The sequence below is a fragment of the Anguilla anguilla genome, chromosome 19 (assembly GCF_013347855.1).
Source record: "Anguilla anguilla isolate fAngAng1 chromosome 19, fAngAng1.pri, whole genome shotgun sequence".
In the NCBI taxonomy this organism is placed as follows: Eukaryota; Metazoa; Chordata; class Actinopteri; order Anguilliformes; family Anguillidae; genus Anguilla; species Anguilla anguilla.
In genome coordinates, this window is record NC_049219.1 from 2,806,506 (window position 1) to 2,832,275 (window position 25,770).

The window sequence follows — 25,770 nt, forward strand, 5'->3', positions numbered from 1 at the left end:
AGATATGTCCTCATATCTGTGTTGAAAGATTTGTTAATATTCCGACCAAACAAAAACATTTTTGTGAAAAAGCACACATACAATCCACAGCTACTTGCATCTAGTTGCTTGTGAAAATGTGGGCAGTTGTGGGAGAATTCATAATTTAGTGATAACTTCACAACTGTGCCAAATAATGCCAAATATTCTAAAACCAAATACTTTGGAAGAGAGAAAAGCACAGTAATTATATCATATATATAATTATATCAGGAGGTCCAAGTATTAATCAATTATTTGGTCATTTAACCATCTTCCACTTTTAATTAATTCTAGATCCTCTGGTGATATATTATTAGTTATATACCTACCTGGATTTTGTGGCAATTCATTAATCATAAAAGGATTTAATTGAATGAAATTCACCTATGTACTGCATGTTAAAACCCCAGCCATATTTTCTATGATGCTTATTTGATATGTGGCACCATATCTGAAGAGTGGAGGATCCAAGGTTTTCAAAACACCCCCATATCATTGAGACAATATGTCCAGGGGAGGCAGCAGAGCATGATATCTGTTATGGTATCAGAAAGCAATTGGGATTTAATTGAATGAAATTCACCTATGTACTGTATGTTCAAACCCCAGCCACATTTTTTATGATGCTTATTTGATATAAGTGACATCATATGTGAAGAGTGGAGGGCCCAAGGCTTTCAAAACACCCCCATATCATTGAGACAACATGTCCAGGGGAGGCAGCAGAGCATGATATAAGTTATGCTTTCAGAGCTATCAGAAAGCAATTGGGATTTAATTGAATGAAATTCACCTATGTACTGCATGTTCAAACCCCAGCCACATTTTCCATGACGCTTATTTGATATATTTTGATTCATTTTGAATAAAATGAAGTGGAACTGGTTAGAGCAGGTATCATGGAAAGTCAGCTCTCATTAGTTTTTTATTATTTTATTTAAATACTTCACAAACACATTTGATGAGTATACAAAGGGCAAATAGCCTAACCTTAAACATTCTCAACAAAAAAAAAGAAACAGTTGATTGGGGAAGACAAAATACCAAAAATTACACAAACTTATAAACAAAAGCTCATGCTTGTTATTTTTTATTATTTTGTAATAGGAAATAACAAAAATCACTTACCTCACACTTTAGTGTGTTACATAGGGCCATCACTCAGGATGTTAAAGGGTCAGTGACTATGGCAGGGAGACTGGTGGAGCGTTAAATGATTTATTTATTTAATTTGCTGTCTGTAGTAGGCTATTTGTCTTGAAATGCTTTGTTATAATCAAAAAGGCTTATTTGTGTGTTCAGCCTACAGGTTACACCATTATAATCCCAACATCATAATTCACGAGTTGTTGAATAGGCCTGATATATGTAGGCTATGTGCTAAAATTTGGCAAAGATCTACATGGATGAAATATTTGTTTCTTCTGCATAACTTATTAAATACCGTGACTGATTCAGCTAAGAAATAGTATAAATATATAAAACTCCGCCCATCGAACATTCAGTTGAGCCAGTAAGTAAGGAAATGCGGTCCAAAAGAGAAACTGAAACTTAACGGCCATTTTAAAAACAGAGAAGAAAGAATCCCCAGGAAAGAAGGAATTAAATTAAATGTAAAAAACGGAGTGAACAGTCTGTTGTCGAGTGGAACTGAGGTAAGAGAAGCTGAAGGTAAAGGGCTGCGGGGAGGAATGGGAATCTGCAGGTATAATCGCATTAACCAGCGTAATTCAGAAAAACTGACAACTGGCAATAAAATGGTGTGTTTAAGGCGTAGCCTGATAAGCTAAGAGCTCACACGGAGTCCGAACATACCATTTAGACCAGAAAGTAATACTGAAATAACCTTTCATAAAGTTTACTTCAGTAGCCTATCTTTGATATTCCATGACCAATTCTACCGCTTGAGGAGGTAGCCTAGCGAGTCGGAGGTCACAGGACTTGTCGCTTGTTGTTGACATTTTGACGCTGCAGTACAAACCCGGATTTTGTTTTTAATTAAACAATTAAGAGGTTGTTACTTATTCTTTTATGTTTCATAGGAAATCATTCCCATTACTAAATCACATTAATTGGTTTGCAATATTGAGGCAAAATATACAGTGGAGTGATTATATTAGGCAGAGATTACTCTATATTTCATTTCATTTCAACTTTATTTAAGACTCATCGTAAAAAGAGGTCCATAGAAGGTAAAATAGACAACACAGGTAATGGTACATATGATACATGTTATTACTCATAGTTGTACACCATCCCATACCCGGACATATGCTCCCTTGCGGCGTTTGTCCCATCCTGTTCATTGAGGGGGGGCGGGGGGCGGGGGGGGGGGGGGGGGTGGAGTAGGTGTCCGGTATTTAGGATGATTTTCTGCGAAATGTCATGTCCATCCAACATGTATGGACATATTAGGACGACTTTAATAAACACTACCCTGTTCGAGTGAATAAAATGGGCCAATTCGGTACTGGATGACGATATCGCGACAGTTTACTGTCTACTCTCGCTGACTGGGGATGTCTGTCTATGGGCAGGCTAGCCGTGCGGCTAGGCTAACCGGAGAAGGTCTAGTTTTCCCACTAGAAAAAAAATAAGGTTAGCTGACCTTACAATTCATATATGTATGTGTTTGTGACATGTCTTTGGGCATGTCTATGGTTAGAACCCCGGTTCTCCCGCACCAATCAGAAGGCAGTACCCAGTGTTAGGAGGAAGTTGGACAGGTTGCCAATGACGGACGCTTTTTCGCTATTTTCTTGCAAGAATGTGTGCCTGCGTTGTTCCATGTCCGTTTACCCTAGACATGCATGAACTAGACTTGGCGGCACGGGTTTTGCTCGGTGTCCGACTATGGGTAATGGCAGCTTCATACTTGCTAAGAGACATAATTTAGGCTAAGTGGTGATTTCTGGAATTCACGTTTTAGATAGTCAAAACTGAATTGTAGATATCTTTAATTGGAGTTGCATAGAACTTAGTGGTGAAACTAGTCAAATTCTAATTAGAGATATCTTTAATGAGCGTTTTGACTTGTCAAAATATAATTAGAGATATCTTAAATTAGCGTTTTGACTAGACATAAATTAATAACAAATCTGTAATGTGAATCCGCACAGGTTATTAGATGTTAAAATGGCTTGCCATATTTTGGCTAGTAATATCTTAGATTCAGTTATCCAAAAAGATAATTTAGATATTGTCAGGATTCTGCCCTTTTATGTTTCTGTTTTTTCCTTTTCTGGGCCACCAGATGGTGGTACTTCAGTATTGCTCTCTCTTTAGTTACCCCTGTGTTAATTGTATTATTGTTTTCAATTATTCTGTCATTGTTTTTCTTTGTGTCTCGTTATCCCTCCCTGCTCTGGTTTGATTGTGCTTTGAGTTCACCTGTGTCTTGTTATCTTTGTGGCTATTTAAGTTCTCTGTTTTCCTGACTTGGGTGCTGGTTCCTTGTGTTTCTGCTTGAGAGTATCTGCCTGTCTGTTTCTGTCTGCGGTTCTGTCTGTGAGTTCTGCCCTGCCCAAGTTTTGTTTCCTCATGTTTTTTTTGTTGTTATAAATTCTGCTGTTTTTGTTATTGAAAGTGCCCTGCGTGGCCTTGTGTTTGTTCCCTGTTTTCTGTTACCTGTATGAGAGTAAAGTCTTTGATTGGATTTGCCTTTTTGGAGTTCCTGGTGTTTTCCCCACTCTGCGTTTGGGTCCTGGTCCCCTGTTACCTGACCTCTTAAATCACGAGGAATGAAATGACGTAGTCAGAACTAATGTGGAGATATCTCTAATTTGAGTTATGACTAGTCATAATTGAAATGGCGATACAGTATCTGGAATTTATGTTTTGGATAGTCAAAACTGAATTGTAGATGTCTTAATTGGAGGTCCCATACAACTGAATGGCGAAAGTAACTTCAATCTTACTAGCAAAATGTAATTCGAGATTAAGTTTTTTGATGAGTGAAAATGCAGTTGGATATCTTAAATTAGCTCTTTGACTAGTCATAAATCAGTTACAGATACCTGTAATGTGAATCTGGTCAGGCTATTAAATGTTTGCGACACAACAAGGACGGAGTGTAGCACAGTGGGTAAGGAACTGGGCTTGTAACCGAAAGGTCGCAGGTTCGATTCCTGGGTAAGGACACTACTGTTGTACCCTTGAGCAAGGTACTTAACCGTAATTGCTTCAGTATATATCCAGCTGTATAAATGGATACAATGTAAAATGCTGTGTAAAAAAAAAAAAAAAAAGTTGTAAGTCGCTCTGGATAAGAGCGTCTGCTAAATGCCTGTAATGTAACGTAACACCTTAATTAGCACTGAACAGGCACAGAAAACAAAGATTGGGTGAACTGGCGCCCTCTAGTGTGATGGTTGGATTCAGGTAGGGTTGTTATTTCCCAAAAATATATAAAAATAATTGGCACCCCTAAAGATTCTTATGAATAAAATAAAATCAAACTACATCAATATTAAGAGAAACTCTTGTGGCCTTCCATGGCTTCCTGTTTCACTGGAGGATTAAACTGAGAACCTGGTTGTGAAACCCATTTTTCATCTTTGCCGCAGAGAAAGACCAAGAACAGACGAACGAAATTAAAATGGTTGCTGACCTTTGAAAATCAGGCCAATGGATCAAAAAATAAACTGAAGATGCTAGTTACTACCGTGAGGGCAATAATGAAGTTTAAAACTGCTGGAGGGCAGCATGGTGGTGTGTGTGGAGTTTGCATATTCTCATCCCATGCCTGCATGGGTTTCCTCCCACAGTCCAAAGACATGCAGGTTAAGCTAATTGGAAACTCTAAATTGCTTGAATGTATGAGTGTGTGTGCCCTGTGATGGACTGGTGACCTGTTGAGGGTTTTTTCCTGCCTCTTGCCCAATGCATGCTGGGAGAGGCTCCAACCCCCCTCACAACCATGTCCAGGAATATGATGTAGGATGGATTTAAGGATGCATGTACTGAAAAGAAAAATACGGTGGTGGATCTTTAATGCTATGGGGCTACTTTGCTCACACTGGTCCTGGGGCCCTTGTTAAGGAAAGCAGCATTGTGAACTCTACCCAAGTACCAGGACAATTTAGCCCTAAACCTGACTACCTCTGCCAGCAGACTGAAACTAGTGGATCTTTCAGCAAGACAATGACCCCAAATTCACGTTACAATTCACAAATAAAAAGGTTAATGATGCAGAAGCATCATTGTGCAATGGCTACAACAGTCTAAAGACTGCTGAAACTCCCTGAAAACCTGTGACTCAATTGAACAGCACAGCCCATAAGCACAGATCAACAAAGACATCAGGATCTGGAAAGATTGTGGGTGGAGGAAGAGTCTAAGATCCCTCCCAATGTGTTCTCTGGTCTTATAACACGTTATGTAAAAAGACTCAGTGCCATTATCCCTGCGAGGGGAGGGTGCACACAGTACCAAATACAGGGGTGCTAATAATTGTGACGCACAATTTTTGTAAAATTGTTGTATCATCTGAGAAATGTGTCATTTTGGTAGTTTCCATTAAATCATTAAATATATTCCGTATGTTGGACAATGAAAATATACCGCAGCACTGGTAGTCTTTATATTCAACGGTCTTAGTAATTGTTATCATGGGTGCAGAATATTTTGGAGGGAATTGTATTGCTGTACAAGTTTATGGCTCAGTTCATTTCCAGATTTGTCCCTGTCTGTTCTATGAGATTTGATGTATGTGTGTGTCTGTGTGTATTGTTATGTCTGTGCGTTATCATGTTCTTCTTGTGTGTATTTACAGGTCTGCCAATTTGGGTCAGAACCCACTTGTGAATCTGATCTGGTGTGTTCAGGTGTCCTAAGACAGGGGGCGCTGTTTCTAAAATGAGTTCCTCAGAGGAGACCGAGACTGACGATGGAACCCACGGCCCTGCGAGAAAGAGGTAAAAATGCATGAACAGGGAGTCAATGTGCTGTGAGTTAGAGCTGCAGTAAGATGATGAGTTTAACTGGAAGCTCTGTCTCCATGTGCTGTGAGTTAGAGCTGCAGAAAGAGGATGAGTTTAACTGGAAGCTCTGTCTCCATGTTTTGTTCACAGGGTTCAGATAGATAGAGCTGGGGCACCTGCACCCAGCTGTCTGTCTATGAAGAGTGACCATTCAATACATCATCCAATCAACTTCAGAGGACAGTTCACAGATGATCAAAGGTAATGAACCACGTTCGTATTGAATTAGACCTGCAGCAAGAGGATGAGTTTAACTGGAAGCTCTGTCTCCATGTGCTGTGAGTTAGAGCTGCAGTAAGACGATGAGCTTAACTGGAAGCTCTGTCTCCATGTGCTGTGAGTTAGAGCTGCAGTAAGAGGATGAGTTTTACTGGAAGCTCTGTCTCCATGTGCTGTGAGTTAGAGCTGCAGTAAGAGGATGAGTTTAACTGGAAGCTCTGTCTCCATGTGCTGTGAGTTAGAGCTGCAGTAAGAGGATGAGTTTAACTGGAAGCTCTGTCTCCATGTGCTGTGAGTTAGAGCTGCAGTAAGAGGATGAGTTTAACTGGAAGCTCTGTCTCCATGTTTTGTTCACAGGGTTCAGGTAGAGAGGGCTGGGTCACCTGCACCCAGCTGTCTGTCTATGAAGAGTGACCATTCAATGCATCATCCAATCAACTTCAGAGGAGAGTTCACAGGTGATCAAAGGTAATGAACCACGTCCGTATTGAATTAGACCTGCAGCAAGAGGATGAGTTTAACTGGAAGCTCTGTCTCCATGTGCTGTGAGTTAGCGTTGCAGTAAGAAGATGAATTTAACTGTAAACTTTGTCTCATGATTTGTTCACAGGATCCACTGCTCACAGGCATCCAACTGTCTTGTAGAGAGGAGTTCAGAGAAACTGTTCTCAACACAGGTATGATTTATATTTTCTTCTATTTTAATATTTGCTTGTGTGATTGTCTTGTACTGTACACTGCATTTCCTTTTTTTTATATGATCGCATGAGAAATAATGAATTAGTAGCTTTTAATTGATAAGATTGATAATGTAATCAGGTTTTTAAATTTTGTAGAGTGCTACCTGGCCCTCCTGGGCTCACAGAAAGATGCAAATTATTTTTTAGGTCCCAAACACAATGGCAGAGTAAGACTCCAAACAGAGTGTTTGAAGCATGCAGTTTATAGTCAGAATTCTCCAAATGTGTTGCACTGAGAAACTGATTTATTCTATGGGAACTCTTGATTTATCACAAGTAGTGTCTCTACAAAACCACACAATAAAATGTCCAGTGTTAATTCAACTCTTTTAACAGATAATGTTTCATCCCACTCTGCAATGAGGGACCAAATGTTATCTGTTAAGAGTTGAATTGACACTGGACATTAACTGGACATTTTACTGTGCATTAATCAGGGATAGAAGGTGCACTAGAAAACTTGAGGCTTTGGACCTTCTGCATGTATTCTGTTTAAAAGTATCTGTCCCCGTTCTGGCTTTCCTATAAGAGAAAACATGAGGCATATTGCAAGAATCTGATTGTTTCAATGGCTCTCATACAGCACACCACTTCATGTGTTTATTTCACACTGGTACAGCACACCTTGTTGTGTGTTTATTTCACACTGAGACAGCACACCTCTTCATGTGTTTATTTCACACTGATACAGCACACCTCTCCATGTGTTTATTTCACACTAATACAGCTGACCAGCAGCCCTGTGAAGCAGAAGGATCTCACTGACTCACTGGAGAGAGATGAGCAGCACAGTAAGAGTTTTCACTCATTGCTACTGTGTGTCCTTTTGAATGCTGAAATGAGCTTAGCAATCAAATATAACAGAGTACAATGTTTTGTAATGTTTTGTTGATTTATAGCATCTACACTTTCATAACAGTGTTTTACATCAACAGTCTTGCATATAGAAAACATCACACACTACATGTACACAAAGGTGTTTAAATTAAAATATTGCATCCAGCAGTGATTATGGGGCAAGCAAATGCACATGAGATTAAATGTCTCTGAAAGAGATTCAGATCTGGTCTGAGTTTTATCCAGGATTAATGAGCACTGAGCATAAAATTTATAAGATGATTAAATTACTACATGACCCATGAAGACCATATTTACCACATCATATTATGAAAAATTAAGAAATTGAATGCGATAAAGGAATTGAATCATTTTTCATTGTTTGATGTTTTCATTTTGTGTGTAGAGCACACTGTGAGAAGTGTGTAATTAGAGGTGTGTAAACCATTGTGAAAATTGACTGCATATGTATTTTTTATTGTCTGTTCTGTTATTTTAAACATTGTTTCTCAGGTTTCCTCTCTTCAGATACATCCATAGAAAGAGCCCAGCAGGCATTGAAAACTGCTCTGAAAAAGAAGTTTGAACACATATTTGAAGGTTCAGCAAAGCAGGGCAACTCAACCCTCCTCAATGAGATCTATACAGAGCTCTACATCACAGAGGGGGGAAGTGGGGGGGTCAATGATGAACACGAGGTCAGACAGATTGAGACAGCATCCAAGAGTCAAACCACACATGAGACTGCAATCCTCTGCAATGACATCTTTAAGCCTTCACCTGGACAAGAGAAACCCATCAGAACTGTGCTTACAAAGGGCATCGCTGGCATTGGGAAAACAGTCTCTGTGCGAAAGTTCATTCTGGACTGGGCAGAAGGAAAAGCCAATCAGGACATTGATTTCATCTTCACTCTTCCTTTCCGAGATCTGAATCTGAAAAAGGAGAGAGAATTCAGCCTGATGCAACTTCTGCAGCACTACTTTCCACAACTGAAAGAGATCAAGAGTATTGAAGGCGATAAAGTGAAAATTGTATTTATCTTTGATGGTCTGGATGAGTGTCGACTTCCTCTAGATTTCCAAAGCAATAAGATCTGCTGTGATATAACAGAGTCATCATCAGTTGATGTGCTGCTGACCAACCTCATTCTGGGGAATCTGCTTCCCTCTACTCGCCTCTGGATCACCTCCCGACCAGCAGCAGCCAATCAGGTCCCTCCTGATTGCGTCCACCAGGTGACAGAGGTACGAGGGTTCAATGACCCAGAGAAGGAGGAATACTTTAGGAAGAGAATCAGAGATAAGAAAAAGGCTAGCAGAATTATCTCACACGTAAAGTCATCCAGGAGTCTGCACATCATGTGTCACATACCAGTCTTCTGCTGGATTTCTGCCACTGTGCTGGAGACAATGTTGGGTAAAGTAGGCAATAGAAAAATGCCCAAAACTCTGACTGAAATGTACACACACTTTCTGCTCATTCAAACTAATGTGAAGAATGAGAAGTATCATGGCACCGATGTGACAAACCCAGAAATCTCAGAGTCGGATACAGAAATCCTCCTGAAACTGGGGCAGCTGGCTTTTCTACAGCTGGAAAGGGGCAATCTGATATTCTATGAAGAGGACCTGAGAGAGAGTGGCATTGATGTCAGTGAAGCTTCAGTGTACTCTGGGGTGTGCACAGAGATCTTTAAAGAGGAGTGTGGGTTTGGTGAGGAGAAGGTCTACTGCTTTGTGCATCTGAGCATTCAGGAGTATCTGGCTGCCTTGTTTGTGTTTCATTCATGTGTGAATGAGAACAGAAATGTACTCAGAGCAGAAGAATCAAAACCTCGCAGTGACGGAGTGCAGCTGTCTGAGTTACACAGGACTGCAGTGGATCAGGCCTTAGCGAGTAAGAATGGACACCTGGACCTTTTCCTCAGATTCCTTCTAGGCCTCTCTCTGGACTCCATTCAGACTCTCTTAGGAACACTGCTGATGCAAACAGGAGGCAGATCACCTGTACCAGACCCTCAGACAGGAAGCAGATTACCAGTGCCAGACTCACAGACAGAGAGCAGTTCAAAGAGCATTAGGGAAACAGTCCAGTACATTAAGAAGAAGATCAAAGAAGAATCTTCAGCAGAAAGGACCATCAATCTGTTCCACTGTCTCAATGAACTGAATAAAAACACTCCAGTAGCAGAAATAAAGAAGTTCCAGAGATCAGGAAAACTCTCTAATGAAAAGCTGGAACCACACCAATGTTCAGCTCTGGCCTTTATGTTACTGATGACAGAGGAGATCCTGGATGAGTTTGACTTGAAGACCTACAACACATCAGCAGCAGGTTATGAGAGACTGCTACCAGTACTCAGGAACTGCAGGAAGGCCATGTGAGTATTATGTAATTATTGAAGTAGATAATGACAGCATGTTTTTATAAACACTTCATAGTTAAAGTGAAAATTGAATACAATAGAATTGTCAGGCAAGTGAGAATTATGATTTTTGAGTCAAGCTATTTTAACAGATTGTGCCCTCATTTAATGAATACAGAAGTACCATCAAATGTAAAAAATGTATCCAACATGTAAAATGTATTTTATTAGATTTAATTTACATATTATCATTAAAGATACCAGTTATTAAATACATCAGAATCAAATACAGAATTCCTTGTTAGGAAACCAGTGTGATGGATCAATAATGGTCCAAACATACAACTCGCAGATTTAAATGAAGAGAGGGTATAGTATGTTACAGTATTAATATGAACATATTCCCCATCAAATAAAAAAATACAAGCTACACTTCCTTTACACAAAATTAGACGGACATGGAAAATAAATATAATTGTGAAAAAAATGAATGAAAGGTACCGCAGAACCACAGCTTGTCTGTCCCACTGTGACCCTGGATGGTAAAATAAGCAGCTAAAGAATCAAGACCAGAGATCCAAGACTGTGATCAGAAAAGACCAAGGCAGAGCTGAGAAGCCAGGCAAAAGGCACAAGATCAAAGGCTCAGTTTTGCTTTACAGGCCAACACTTTATGGTCTTTATTGAACTAACATGTGTCCTTAACTTTGATTTGGACAAGTAAACACAAGCGTTACACTTATTCTTATCTAACTCAGTCTGGTGAAGTAGTTCGAACTGTGTTTGTGTAGAAAAAAGAATCCCTCCTTTTAAATGTCAGTCAGTTAAGGAAAATGTTGATTGAATTAAATCCATGTTTTTCAAAAGGGGGGAAGAATCCCCCTTTTATCCCTAGTCCATGCATAGATAATGTGTGAGTGGGAGATGACCAGAGAGAGCCTGCTCAGTCTGTACCCCTCTTATATCTCATGAAGATGAGATTTTTTCAACATAATGATTAATGTAATGCTGGGTTTGATTTGGGAGAGGCAAGTGTGGTTATGAATTAAATGTTTGTGTTACTGACTGTATTGTGAGATTAGGTCAGGCTGTAAATGTTACAAGGCCAGTAGTACTACCCTGGTCTCTGCCTTATTCTGTTGTAGGCTGACCCAGAATCCAATAGTGCCTGTAGACAGAGCGAAAACAGGAAGGTAGAGGAATTGTAGGATATAATAGGTGTCAGGGTGAGGTCTTCTCAGGGGACTGTTAAAGTGCCTGTTTTTGAGGGAATTCTGTGGCTTATCTCAGGCTAATGTCTGACCTGTACAAGTTTCTGAAGTTTCCTAAAGCCTGGAAAAAGTTAAATGGTGTCTCCTTGGACAGCGCCATCAAATGTATCACTATTCCAAAGTGAACTTGAATGCATCATTAACAGTTCCTACATAGCTTTGGTTTCACTACCTGGTTATATGTAACACCAGCAGAACAGACAGACTGCACTACATGGTTAAATATAACCTCAGCAAAACAAGCAGACTGCACTACCTGGTTACATGTGAACAGATCACTTTTTTGCATTCCTGTTTCTAAAGTGATTCTGGCTTTTGCTGTGTATTGGATTGCAATGCTGTGGGACATTTCTCACAGTTACCAGCAAAAGTAAAGAAGCAGAGCCTAACTCACTATCCACTCTGAGAGATTTTATTTCTGAGTTATTTCTTGCATCTTTACTTTTGGTTGCATCTGTGCCAAATGCCAGAAGAAAGGGGGCCATTTGGGTAAGAATTTCATCTGTAGAACTGTCAGAGTTCTGTCCAACAGGACGTCTAATTCTCAGGCCCAAAGTGCAGTTGGAGAGTGTAGCAAAGTCATTTTCCTCAGAGAATCAGTAACTTTAAATCCTCAATGTAACTCTTCATCACTCAGTTCGATTACTGTTACATTGCACATATCAGATTTGACAGTTTTACAGATTTAATCATACAATAATATATAAACTCTTCTTTGCAGACTGAACAGTTGTTACCTCACTGAGAAGTCCTGTGAAATTGTGGCCTCTGCTCTTCAGTCATCAAACTCACCCCTGAGAGATCTGGACCTCAGCTACAATAACGTGGGAGATTCAGGAGTGAAGCTGCTCTGTGCTGGACTGATGAGTCCAGACTGTAAACTACAGACACTGGGGTGAGTAGTGCTGTGTACTGTGTGACCTTAAGTAAATAGATTTACTGATTATGGCTCTGTTCAGTGAAATATAAAAAGTGCTTTCTCTCTGTTTACTGCTATGTCCACGGCAATTCTTTCTTTGTCCACATTGTCATCCCCATCTTCCAACTGCTCTAGCACAACAAAGAAAAGCAGGATAAACCCTCATGAGTCTTAGGGTTGCCAGGTTTGTGGTTCATGACCAGAATGTAAGTTTGCAGTGGAGTCTGTAGTATCAGGTCACAGGTGATGACTGGATGCTGAATGCATAATTGACATTGTAAAATATTGACCACTTCAGTATAGTAATGTTTCATGTCTATCATAACATAACAAAAATAACATAACATAATTACAAGAATAGGCCATTCAGCCCGACATGCTCACCGTTTTACTGCCTATGTGATGTTCTGTGCAAGGACCCACACGCAGACAAGGGAAATCCAAAAAACGTTGTCTTTATTCAGTCCGAGGTTCGAAGCCAGGTAATCAGAGAGAGTACGGTGCCGAATCGAGTTTCCAAAAGAATAGTGAAAAAACAGGCGAAAATTCAAAAACCAGGAGATCAGAGTGGCGAAGGTACAAAGGGACAGGCAAAAGAGAAGTCAAGGCAAAGGGAAGGTCAAACCAGAAGCAAACAAAACCAAAAGGGGCAGGCAAACTCGAAGTCGTACAAAGGGGTGTCGCAGGAATCTCGATAGACAAAGGCTTACTAATAATCGGCACAATGAATTCGATCAATGTTCTGACACTGAACAGGTGGAAAAGACTGACATTTATACACTGGGGAAGATAACAATCAAGGAGGGGTTAAGTGAGTGAGGGAGGAGTAACAAACAACATCCAGGTGAAGAACATTAGGAAAACTAATTAAATGACGGGACTGACAAAACGCGGACTGGAATCACATAGACCACAATGATAATAGACGGCCTGGGTTGAGCAGGTACAAACGCGTGCAGAGAGAGAGAGGTGCAGTCAGAGCAAGAGACAGGTGCAGGCAATTGCAGAACTCAGCGTTAGAGCAGGCTAGAAAGAAAAGGGGCGGAGCTACAGCGCAGCATGGAAAAGGGGAGACTGGTTAATGTATTAGTATAGTGATCTAAACTATCAAAAACCCAAAACTAGTGTGTGTTAGTCCATTAGTAATATTCACATGTTAGTATATTAATGAGGTTAGTACTTTACAATCTATAAGTTAGTAAGGATTAGTAGAAATTAGTAAAACTAGAAATAAGTAGGAAGTAAGTAAAAACGAGACTGAAAGGAAGGGGGGGAAACCACGAAAACCCGGAACCACCCGAATAGTGGAATCACACAAGTACAGGGGAGTGAAGCAGCTCAGGGAACACAGACACAGAGACAGTACTGGGGAGACAAGTGACCGGGAGATACAGACTACAACAGAACCCCCCCCCCTAGGAAACGCCTCTTGGCGTTTTCACCGGTGGCACAGGGTGTTTGACATGAAAGTCCTTAATAAGCTGCTTATCCAAAATGAAGCGAGAGGGGATCCAGCTTCTTTCCTCGGGGCCGTAGCCTTCCCAGTCCACCAGGTAATGAAGGCCGCGACCCCGACGACAAACATCCAACAGTTTGTTCACGGTGTAGGCATCACCACCATCAATGAGTTGGGGGGGAGGGGGGGGGCTCAGGGGCAGGGCAGAGGGGATGGGTAACAACCGGTTTTAAGCGGGAAACATGAAAAGTGGGGTGAATTCTGCGCATGGTGGAGGGTAACTTTAATATAACAGCAGTGGGGCTGAGGATTTTAACAATAGGGAAGGGGCCAATAAAATGAGGAGCTAACTTCTGGGACTCAACACGTAGGGGAATGTCTCTGGTGGTGAGCCAAACACGCTGTCCAACTCTGTAGGAGGGGGCTTTAGAGTGGCGGCGATCGGCTGTCACCTTCATCCTGGCGCTGGCGTGAAGCAAGTTGAGGCGAGCGATCTTCCATGTTTTCCTGCAGCGCCAGATGAAGGCTTCAGCTGAGGGGACCCCCACCTCCTCTTCCTGACTAGGGAACAGAGGCGGCTGGTACCCTAGGCAGCACTCGAACGGAGAAAGTTTGGAAGCGGTGGTGTGTGAGTTAATGGCATACTCTGCCCAGGGTAGTTGATAAGACCATGAGGTGGGGTACTTGGAGCAGAGGCATCTAAGGACAGTTTCGATCACTTGATTGGCCCGCTCGGTCTGGCCATTGGTCTGGGGGTGAAATCCTGAGGATAGGCTAATGGAGGAACCCAACAGTGAGCAGAAAGCTTTCCAGAAATGTGCAGTGAACTGGGGGCCTCTATCGGAAACTATATTAGTGGGGATGCCGTGTAATCTAATAACGTGACGAATGAGTAAGTTGGCGGTTTCTTTGGCAGAGGGAAGATTGGTGAGGGGAACGAAGTGAACAGCTTTAGAGAACCTATCAACTATGGTGAGGATAGTGGTGAAAGTGTTGGATGGGGGTAAGCCTGTGATGAAATCTAATGCTATGTGAGACCAGGGGCGGTGTGGGATGGGGAGGGGCTGTAACAGACCTGAGGGTGGGTGGTGAGAGGGTTTGTTCTGGGCACAGACCAAGCAGGCAGCCACAAAGTCCAAGATCTCTTGTTTCATGGAGGGCCACCAAAAACGTCTCTGAATAAATGTCCTGGTTCTGGTGGCCCCCGGGTGGCATGAGAGTTGCGAAGCGTGGCCCCAAAGGAGAACTTGAGAGCGGACTTGGGCAGGAACGTAGAGACGATCCGCCGGGCAATTACTTGGACCAGCCTCATCCTCCTGGGCCTTACGAACCATCTCCTCGATGTCCAAGTGAATGGCATTGATGAAACAGCTCCGCGGGAGGATGGTGTCAGGTGAAGGATCCTTGGTGGGTGGTTCAAACCGGCGGGAGAGGGCGTCAGGCTTGGTATTCTTCGACCCGGGGCGGTAAGCAAGGGTAAAGTCAAATCTGGAGAAGAATAGTGCCCATCGGGCCTGGCGAGAGTTGAGGCGTTTGGCTGTGTGAAGGTACTCCAGGTTCTTATGATCAGTCCACACCATAAAAGGTGTTTGAGACTCTCAAGCCAATGGAGCCATTCTCCCAAAGCCATCCTCACCGCCAACAGCTCACGGTTCCCAATGTCGTAGTTCTGTTCCGTGGGTGTCAGGCGGTGAGAGAAGTAGGCACAGGGATGGATCTTATTGTCCCTGGATGAACGCTGAGAGAGAAGGGCTCCCACCCCAATGTTGGAGGCATCAACCTCTACAATGAACTGAGCCGCAGAGTCAGGATGAACAAGGATGGGTGCAGAGGTGAAGTGGTTCTTGAGGGCTCGGAAGGCTGTTTCAGCCTGGGCGTTCCACTGGAATCGGGTCTTAATGGATGTGAGGGCGGTGAGTGGGGCTGCCAGAGAACTGTAATTTCGGATGAAACGGTGGTAAAAATTGGCGAAGCCCTGGAAACGTTGCAGTTCCCGATGACAGTCTAGCTGAGGCCATTCCACAACCGCCCGGATCTTCTGGGGGTCCATCTGAATGCTGCCGGCGGAGTTGATGTATCCCAGGAAAGAAGTGGTGTTACAACTAAATTCACATTTCTCCGCCTTGACAAATAAGCGGTTCTCCAACAGTCTCTGGAGCACCTTGCGGACCTGGATGATATGTTCCTCCTTAGTTTTGGAAAAGATCAGGATGTCATCCAGGTATACGAAAACGAACTTATTTATCCAGTCCCTCAGAACATCATTAACCAGTGTCTGGAAAATAGCTGGTGGTAGCATCACCAAATACTCCCAGTGTCCGGTAGGAGTGTTGAAGGCTGTCTTCCATTCGTCGCCCTCTCGAATGCGCACCAGGTGATAGGCGTTGCGCAGGTCCAGCTTGGTGAATATCGTGGCTTCTTGCAGGAGTTCAAAGGCGGAAGCCATGAGGGGAAGTGAGTAACGGTTCTTGACCGTAATGTCATTGAGGGCTCGGTAGTCGACGCACGGCCGGAGTGAGCCATCCTTCTTCCCCACGAAGAAGAATCCGGCCCCCGCTGGTGAGGATGAAGGACGGATGATGCCGGCAGTCATGGACTCCTGGAGGTATTTGTTCATTGCTTCCGTCTCCGGCCGAGACAGAGAGAACAATCGACCTCTGGTGGGAGTGGTGCCGGGCTTCAGGTCAATGGCGCAGTCGTAAGGGCGGTGAGGAGGCAGAGAGGTGGCTCGGGATTTGCTGAAGACCTCTTCTAGGTCCAGGTACTCGGGAGGGACCGCCGACAGATCCGTCGGCTTCTCGGGAGGAGGTGACTCGGGAACAGAAGAATGGGCCTCTCGCAGACAAGATGCTAAACAGAATGGGCTCCAGCCCAAAATCTTGTGCGAGTTCCACTCCAAGGAGGGGTTGTGCTTCTCAAGCCAGGGGTGCCTGAGAATGATGGGTGAGTGGGGAGATTCAATGATGTGGAGCCGAAGCTCTTCTTGATAGTTACCGGAGAGTCGAACCTTGAGAGGAACGCTGGTGTGAGTGATGTTTGCCAACTTCTGACCATTGAGCGAGTTGGCCACTAGGGGGCATGATATCTTCTCCAAGGGGATCCCCCATCACTTGGCGGCCCCAGCGTCCAGGAAGTTCTCCTCGGCCCCGGAGTCGATGAGAGTGGTGGTCCCCTTGGTTCGTCCCTCCCACTCAATGGTGACAGGCAGACAAGTCCGGTGTTTTGAGGAGGATTCAGTTGGAATCATGCCCACTAGTGCTCCTCGATACACTAGCGGGCGTTGTCTTTTAGCGGGCAGGCTGCAACATAGTGACCTGGTTTCCCACAGTAGAGGCATGACCTGGTGTGCATCCTTCTATCCCTCTCCTCCTGGGTCAGGCGAGCACGGTTGACTTGTATAGGTTCCGAGTCCGACATCATGACTGGAGGAGGTTTGGGATTGGTAGGAGGTGCAGCAGTGGTCCTGGACCTCTCAGTGACTGCTCGGTTGTAGACCCCTTGACTGTGAGCCCGTTGGCGCTCCTGGATGCGTGAATCCACACGGATAGCCAGGGCAATGAGATCGTTGAGGTCCTCAGGCAGGTCCCGGGTCAGCAGCTCGTCCTTCACGCGCTCAGACAGGCCATTGAGGAAGGTGTCGTACTGAGCTTTCTTCTCCCAGCCACTGGCGGTAGCCAGAGTACGAAAGTCGATGGCGAAGTCCGACACCGTCATTCCCCCTTGGTGCATGCGCAGGAGTTCTTGCGCCGCATCATGGCCGTGCTTGGAGCGGTCGAAGACCCGTTTCGTCTCTTCTGCGAGCAGCATGGAGGTCTGCACGCAGGGAAGCCCCTCTTCCCAGGCAGCCGTTCCCCACTTCCTAGCTCGCCCGTTGAGCTGCGTGATTATGTAGGCAACTCGGGCCTGCTCAGTGGGGAAGGTAGCTGGCTGTAGCTGGAAGATCAGCCGGCACTGAGTAAGGAATGGGCGGCAGCCACCAGGTTCTCCGTCATACTTCTCCGGAGGAGGAAGGTGGGGTTCACGAGCACGTGCAGGTGGGATGTCAGGCGTAGCGGGAGCCGCAGGTTGCTGGGGAGCGAAGCCAGGTGAGGAAGCCCGGAGTGCAGATGTCAGCTCCGCCACGCAGGAGGTTAGGGTCTGCAGCTGGTGAGAGACCGACTCCAAGTGAGACTGGTGGCGTCCCAACATGGCTCCCTGCTGCAAATTGTACCTGGGCTGAAGTCTTTCCTCAAAACTTTTATCTTTCATACCAGGAACCAGTTTGGTTTCCCTTCTTTCAACCTTTTCCAGATCCTCTATATCTTTCTTGTAGTACAGTCCCCAGAACTGCACATAGTTCTCTAAGTGAGGTCTGACAGAAATATTGTGTAAAATAAGTATAACTTCCTTGGATTTACAGGGCTCCAGACTAACTTTTTACATTGGATGCACTGGTGCGCCTAACTTTTTCATTTAGGTGCAGCAGCACATAATTTAGTTAGACCCAAAATTTTTCACCGCGCCTTTTGCCACCGTAATAATACATTTTAAGTGTTACCTTTTTTGTCAGTTCCCATACACATTGGTAATTTCTTAACACGTTATGTAAATGATTGTAAACAGGAATAAAGGTGAGATAAATGTTTTTTCTTCATTTAAATCACAGCACAAAAAAGAAATGGCAATAACCTCAATTGTTTAAAAAATAAACTTAAAAAGTGCTGATGTTTAAAGTGCTTGACAAACTCAAATAAATCAAACTCAAATAACTCAAATAAAAGTGTGCGCTGCTCCCGGAGGAGTACAGGGCGCGGTTTCACACATACACACTAGTGATGCGCGGATCGGCTCTGACGTCATCCCAATCCACATGTACGCGTAAATCATCCACCCACCACCCACCCGACAAATTATTTTATCCGATTTAGAGACCCGCACCCGATCACACATTACCGCTATTTCTCATTATTTCGCAGCTGTTGCATATGACATACCCAGCACTTGACTCGTCATTCACTAAATCGCTCCCACACGGAACTTTTCTGCCCTTCCTTTTTTAATTCTCCTTTTTTAATTTTCTCTCGGATCTTTTTTGCCTCCTTTTCTGCTTAAGACAAATGGACGCCGCGATTGTTCACATTTTAGAGAATGTAATTAATATTTTCCTCATTAATGATGTATTATTTCACCCACCCACAACCCATCCGCTATTAATCAGAATGTTAATTTTTATGACTCGGCCCACCCGATCCGCAGATTAACCGTGGTGCCCGTGGATATAACTGCGATCCGCACATCACTAATACACACATGCCTTATTTTTTTCCCCAGCCGCATTCAGCGAAGAAGAATATCAGGGTCAGAGCCAATCAGAGGCAGAGTAGAGGCGGGTCTTCGCAGAATGCGGGTGGGAAAAAAAATAACACTACACATACAGAGAGAGACAGACCTGCTAAATATCAGGTGCACCGGTGTGACTAATGAAAATGTTTAGTCGCACTTGACAGATTTTTGGTCACGTGCAACCAAAATGGCCGCACTCTGGAGCTTTGATTTATACTCACTACTATCCATCCCAGCATCCTGTTGGCTTTTTTACTGCAACAGCACAGTGCTGAGAACCTGAAAGGTTTTGATCAACTATTACTCCCAAAATTGAGCACATTCCAATGTTGTTCCTCCTGAAGTTGGGGTGACATGGCTCAGGAGGTAAGAGAGGTTGTCTGGCAGTCGGAGGGTTGCCGGTTCAAACCCCGCCCTGGGCGTGTCGAAGTGTCCTTGAGCAAGACACCTAACCCCTAACTGTTCTGGCGAATGAGAGGCATCAATTGTAAAGTGCTTTGGATAAAAGCGCTATATAAATGCAGTCCATTTAGCATAAAGTAATCTAGCCTGATGTTTTTATTTCCCACATGTAGAACTTTACATTGGGCTGTATTGAGTTTCATTTGCCAGGTTTCCACCGACTTCTGGATTCACTTCTGTCACATATTGCAGTCTTCATCCATCCCCATTATTCACTACCTGCTATGAACTCTAATGAAATCCATACTTACACTAGAGCTACCGTGGTTACTGCATTACCGCGGTAACACAATCACGTGTTGCCGACAGGGAAACTTAATGCTACAGGGCATAGGTGGCTTCCTGCCCTAGCCACATACGATTTTGAAGTCAAATATCGCCCTGGGAAGGTCAATTTTGAGGCTGATTTGCTTTCCCGAAACTGGACACTGAGACGTGGAGAATCCTTTCACAGGGTGATGTGAAGGCGATTTGTGGTCGTGTGCATGTGCAGGAGTCTAGTGACAGTGATGTGCACTTGGCAGACAAACTAGGTGTTCCAGCAGAAGGTGTTCCTGAGCTGTATGCTTTTGCAACTCATCTCAATTCGGGTCAGCTAGAACAGTTCACCCGAGAAGACTTGCGAGAAGCGCAGCTAGAGGACAGTGTCAAGCTGATCACCGCTTCACCGCTCGGTTTTGTTTTTTCCCCGTTTATTTTAGGCCAATTGTTTATGTTCCAATTTTTACTTGTAAAAGTTGTGATCTGAAATAAATGCAATGCCATTTTTAAAATAATAATAATTATAATTGTGTAGCCTATTTTCTTCACGCCATGTGTTCGAAAGTTTACACTCACAGTTGTGCAGTTAACGTTCTGATCGGAGAACGTGTCACCCAGAACGTGCTTTGCAACTGTTGGCTACGGAAAGTTTTTGCTTCAAATTAGGCTAAAAACATGGATCTTGTAGCGAAACCCAACGTTACTTCTCCTATTTGGGAACATTTTGGCTTTTAGCCCGATGAAGATGGAAAGCCAAAGAATTTGGATGAGGCAGTGTGCCGCATTTGCAGCAAGAAAATCAACGTCATGCGAGGAAACAGGACAAATCTAGCATTGCATCTTAGGACCACTCACCGTCCGTTATACGATGCAATGAAAGGCACCCCATCTACCTCAGGAGGTACCGGCTCGGCACTACGTCAGTTAGGAGTCTCAGAGTGACTAAATACAACCGGGAGAGCAACAAGTGGCGAGCACTTACAACAACTGTAACAAAGTATTTGGTTGTGGAGATGGTGCCCTTCCGGACTGTAGGAAAGCCATCATTCCGAGCTATGCTTCAGTCCTTCGACAAGCAGTATGAACCTATTTCTCGGAAACAGCCATTCCAGAAATGTACTTGAAAGTAAAAAACGAAATCGTAGCCGGAGGTTTAAATTATTATTTTTATATGGCAGTTACCGCAACGGTTTGAATGGCTTCGCTAATTTTTGCGGTAAGGAAAAAAATCAATACCGCGGCAGCTCTAACTTATACCCCACTCTCTTTCTCATGCTGACCTTGTGATGAAGATGAGTTTTACTCCTTCACATTACACACCTATGTGTGCTAGTTGTGGCGTTTGTGAAGATATTGAGCATAAAATCAGATATTATTACTGTTGGTAAATCAACTATTGGGCGATAGGGTATGTGTGTACATCTTCGGGAAGAGGGTCAATCTGATCAACATGCAAACTGCTGTTTAGGTGCAATGTTAGATCACTTAGTTTTGTCACTCTTCTGTGGTTCCAATCCAAAGCTAAAGTCTGGATTTCAGAACATTTAAATTCTACAGCAGTTGGTTTTACTTATCTTGCTAGGCAGAAGGGTAGAGGTTGCACAGGGTTATTATATAGCAGAAACACAAGGAGACTCCTCACTGCTGTACAGAGCACAGGGTCATTATATAGCAGGAACACAAGGAGACTCCTCACTGCTGTATAGAGCACAGGGTCATTATATAGCAGAAACACAAGGAGACTCCTCACTGCTGTATAGAGCACAGGGTCATTATATAGCAGAAACACAAGGAGACTCCTCACTGCGATATAGAGCACATGGTTATTATATAGCAGAAACACAAGGAGACTTCTCACTGCTATATACAACACAGGGTCATTATATAGCAGAAACACAAGGAGACTCCTCACTGCTGTATAGAGCACAGTATTATTATATAGCAGGAACACAAGGAGACTCCTCACTGCTATATAGAGCACAGGGTCATTATATAGCAGGAACACAAGGAGACTCATCACTGCTATATAGAGCACAGGGTCATTATATAGCAGGAACACAAGGAGACTCCTCACTGCTATATAGAGCACAGGGTCATTATATAGCAGGAACACAAGGAGACTCATCACTGCTATATAGAGCACAGGGTCATTATTACTGTCCATAGCCACGCTCCCAAACACCATCTAAAAGCACCCTCCCCTAGGCCTGGAAGCTAGGCCTCTTTTTGAGCCCATGGTTAGGTAATGGGCCACAGCTGCAGCAATACCTCTCTGTAGGGCCGATGCTGCCCCCTGGTGGACAGCACCCCAATTCCTTTCCTGGCATCACAAGTTAAACAGGCAAAAGCTTTGAGGATATGCTGTGGGGCACTCAGAACAACACCAATTAATGCATTACTAATGAGATGGGAGAAACACCACTGAGGCATAGATGGATAAAACTTGCTGTGCATAACTGGATTAAGTTTAAATGATCTAGTGTAGATCACCCTGCTAAGCATCCTGTTGAGGACTTATGGGAAGTGGACATGCATGGGATTAATTGTTAATTGATTGTTCTGCAACATGATGAACAGACAAGCCAACTAATAAATAACTCTCCAGTGCTTCCTCAGGCAGCATGTGAGAAGGGCATCCAATTGATCTGGCGTAATCTGAATTATGGAGTGAAACATTCAGGCGAAGAGCCACTTCCTCCAAATGGCTGATCACTACAGGGTCAATCTTTGTGAAGCAGCTACCTGGAACAAGCTGTCAAAGCATCCACACAAAAGAGCACATAATGAGGACTAGCATTTTCAGCTAGGCCAGCCAGGCTCAAGCCTCTGGCTATCTCTTGCCTGTATAGGAAACAACAGTTTTCCCATTTGGCTTAATTCTGAAGATATAACTAGAACTAGATTGATCATTTTTAATACAAACCATTCACACCTACATCCTAATTATGATTTCATACCATAATGGAATTTCTGGGACATTCCATTCAGAAACTGACATGGCGAGCTAACCTAAGTTTTAATACCTTTAAAGGTTCACACAAAGTAAGGTAACTCAATACAGTTTGATGGTCCCGTTGAATGTCTTCCCTTTTTCGATCCTGTTATGTTCCCTTGCTCTGTGAGTCTGCGTGCATGTCTTAATCCTGCAGGTGGAGCTGATTGCTGTATCAAAAATATGCAATCTGTTAGTCACGAAAAGACTGTTTACGATTACATACATTTGGATCCTTTGATATGCACACACATTACAGCACCAAAAAAATACTTACGGTAAAAAAAATGTACTTACATATCACCAAAACAAACTTTTATTTGGCAATATCTCCCAAAATTTTTATCAAAATCCCTAACCTTTCATTGGAGAGAAAGCAAGGGTCATTCTCAGTGTTTATCCTGAAATACGTCACTCAAGCTGCACCACCTAACCAAAAAAATAAAATCTGTGTTAGGTTTTGCCCTGCTCTGCCCTACTAACGTAAATGTGGTCAAAAGCAACCGGTGTTGAAGCAAGGCATGTACAGTGAATCTACGTACTCTGGTATCGATCAACCAATGGGAATATTGTGACACTATGACATATTTTCATTGACAGCCCCCCCCCCCCCCTCATTAAGATTTGGATGAAAAAATACAGAAATACAGGAATATATATATATATACAGACATAAATTAATCAAAACATAAATAAGGAAATAAATATATGCAGAAATAAATGAATCAAGCAATAAATAAATATGGAAATGAACATCCACAGAAATGAATGAATCAAGAAATAAATATGGAAATAAATGCAAATAATTTGTCAGATTTTGTCTATTAATTTATTTCTGTGTACATTCATTTATTTTTTTACATTTTCTTGCTTTTGTATTTATACATTCATTCATTTATTGAGTCGTTTATTTATTTATTATTTTTAAAATTTTGGTCCTCCATATACCTGTAGTACCAGTCAATGGCAATAATCAGTTGTGGTGTTTCTCTGCAGCCAGCAGATGGCGCTGCAGTGTATTTCATTTGCCCCCTTGGTTACAATAATAGATGAAGATTGAATGTTTTTAAAATATTAAGATGTTTGTAGACTGAAGGTGAGGTAAAGTACACCATAGTGATCATACTAGTGCTGTTTCTTGTGTTTGCAAATGAAATATGTTTGCAATCATGTTGTGTCCCATGTGATATCATCGCAACATGGAACAGTTTTGTTAATGAAATCCTTGCAGGAAGCCCCCAACCTTGAGTTGAATTGGCTCCTTATTTTTAGTGATTTTTTGTTAATTGAGCCAAATGATAACTTTTTTTGTGGATTAGTCAGAATACTTAATGAACGTAATTAATATAAACTCTTCCTATTTTTTTGTGTACTGTGTACATCCCAGGAATGCACGTACTGTACAAATAGGAAATTCCACATTTATCTGCTGCCAAGGTGCACAGTGTGACAATCAGCAGTGAATTTCAATTGTGTGTGTGTTTGTGTGTGGTTGTATGTGTGTGTGTCTGTATGTGTGTGTGTGTGTGTGTGTCTGTGTCTGTGTGGTGTGTGTGTGTGCGTGTGTGTGTGTGCGCGCATGTGTGTTGTGTGTGTGTGTGTACGTGTGCATGTTTTTGTGTGTGTGTGTGTGTGGTCTCTCCACAGGCTGGGTTGGTGTAATCTCACAGAGGGCTGCTGTGATGTTCTGGCCTTAGTCCTGCGTTCTCCTCACTCAGAGCTGAGAGATCTGGAGCTCAGAGACAATGAGTTGCAGGATTCAGGAATGAGAGCTCTCTCTGCTGGACTGGAGGACCCACACTGTGAACTGCAGAGACTGGGGTGAGTACAAACACAAACCCCTTCAATCAAAAAGGGTTCCAATGTGACACAACACAGCACTAATGTTAATAATGACTAAATATAGCACTGATATTACTAATGTTTTTAATGTTAAAATAGACAAGAGAGTTATTTTTCTTCACAGAAATAAAGCAACTTTTTCCTGTTCTTCCTCTTGGTAGAAACACATTTTAAATCTGACATCAGTTGGAATAAACATATTTTTGAGAAGTGTCAAATTGTTTCTATTCATACATTCTTCAAAATTATGAAAATTAATTGAATCTGTTCAAATTTAGTTTAACTGGTCATTTTCTTAAATAGGCATGATTAATTCCAGAGCCCTGTTATTTTATATTGAGCTGTAGAAAGGGTTTGACACACACAGCCCTGTTAGTTTATATTAATGTGTTTAAGGTGTGTAACACACTGCTATGTGTTTGATACGCACAGCCCTGTTAGTTTATATTAATGAGTGTAAGGTGTGTAACACACTGCTATGTGTTTGACACACACAGCCCTGTTAGTTTATATTAATGCATGTAAGGTGTGTGTGTCCTCTCTGCAGGCTGTCAGGCTGTAGAGTCACACAGAGAGGCTGTGATTCTCTGGCTTCAGCTCTGTGTTCAAACCCCTCACACCTGAGAGAGCTGGACCTGAGATACAATCACCCAGGAGACTCAGCGTTGTCTGCTGCTAAACTGGACACACTCACACTGCTGTAAGTACAGAGAGTTTACACACTGCACCTCACACACACACACACACAAAAGGAGTTGGGGTGGGGGGGCATGGAGGGCACTGTACAAACCAGCGTTACTCAAGAGAGTTGGGGATCTCCTGTGGAGGGTGCTGCACGGGATCACTGCAGTAAATAAGATGCGGTTGTTGTAGTTAGGGGTTTCATCAGGGACACAGTGATGGTGGAGTTTCAGTATTACAAAGCAATGGAGAACCTGAGTGTGTTTCAGAGTGTGTGTGTTATAAGGGTGTTTTATGTTCAGTGGAGGGAGGGGAGCTATTTTTGCACAAGGAACAGGGTGAGTGAATGGAATAAGTTTCCTTTCTGACAGATTTGTGTTTTTTTCATATGTTCGTGG

General features: G+C 42.9%; 1 protein-coding gene across 1 annotated transcript; it reads left to right on the forward strand.

Moving 5' to 3' along the window:
* Positions 1 to 1,697: 1,697 nt before the first annotated feature.
* LOC118218908 (protein NLRC3-like) lies at positions 1,698 to 25,290 on the forward strand (the record flags this gene model as incomplete). Its single annotated transcript, XM_035401659.1, has 10 exons — positions 1,698 to 1,726; positions 5,847 to 5,936; positions 6,093 to 6,203; positions 6,579 to 6,689; positions 6,832 to 6,898; positions 7,689 to 7,752; positions 8,327 to 10,181; positions 12,159 to 12,332; positions 24,497 to 24,670; positions 25,239 to 25,290. Coding segments are annotated over exons 1-10 (2,712 nt in total), but the record flags the coding sequence as incomplete, so codon positions are not given.
* Positions 25,291 to 25,770: the final 480 nt, after the last annotated feature.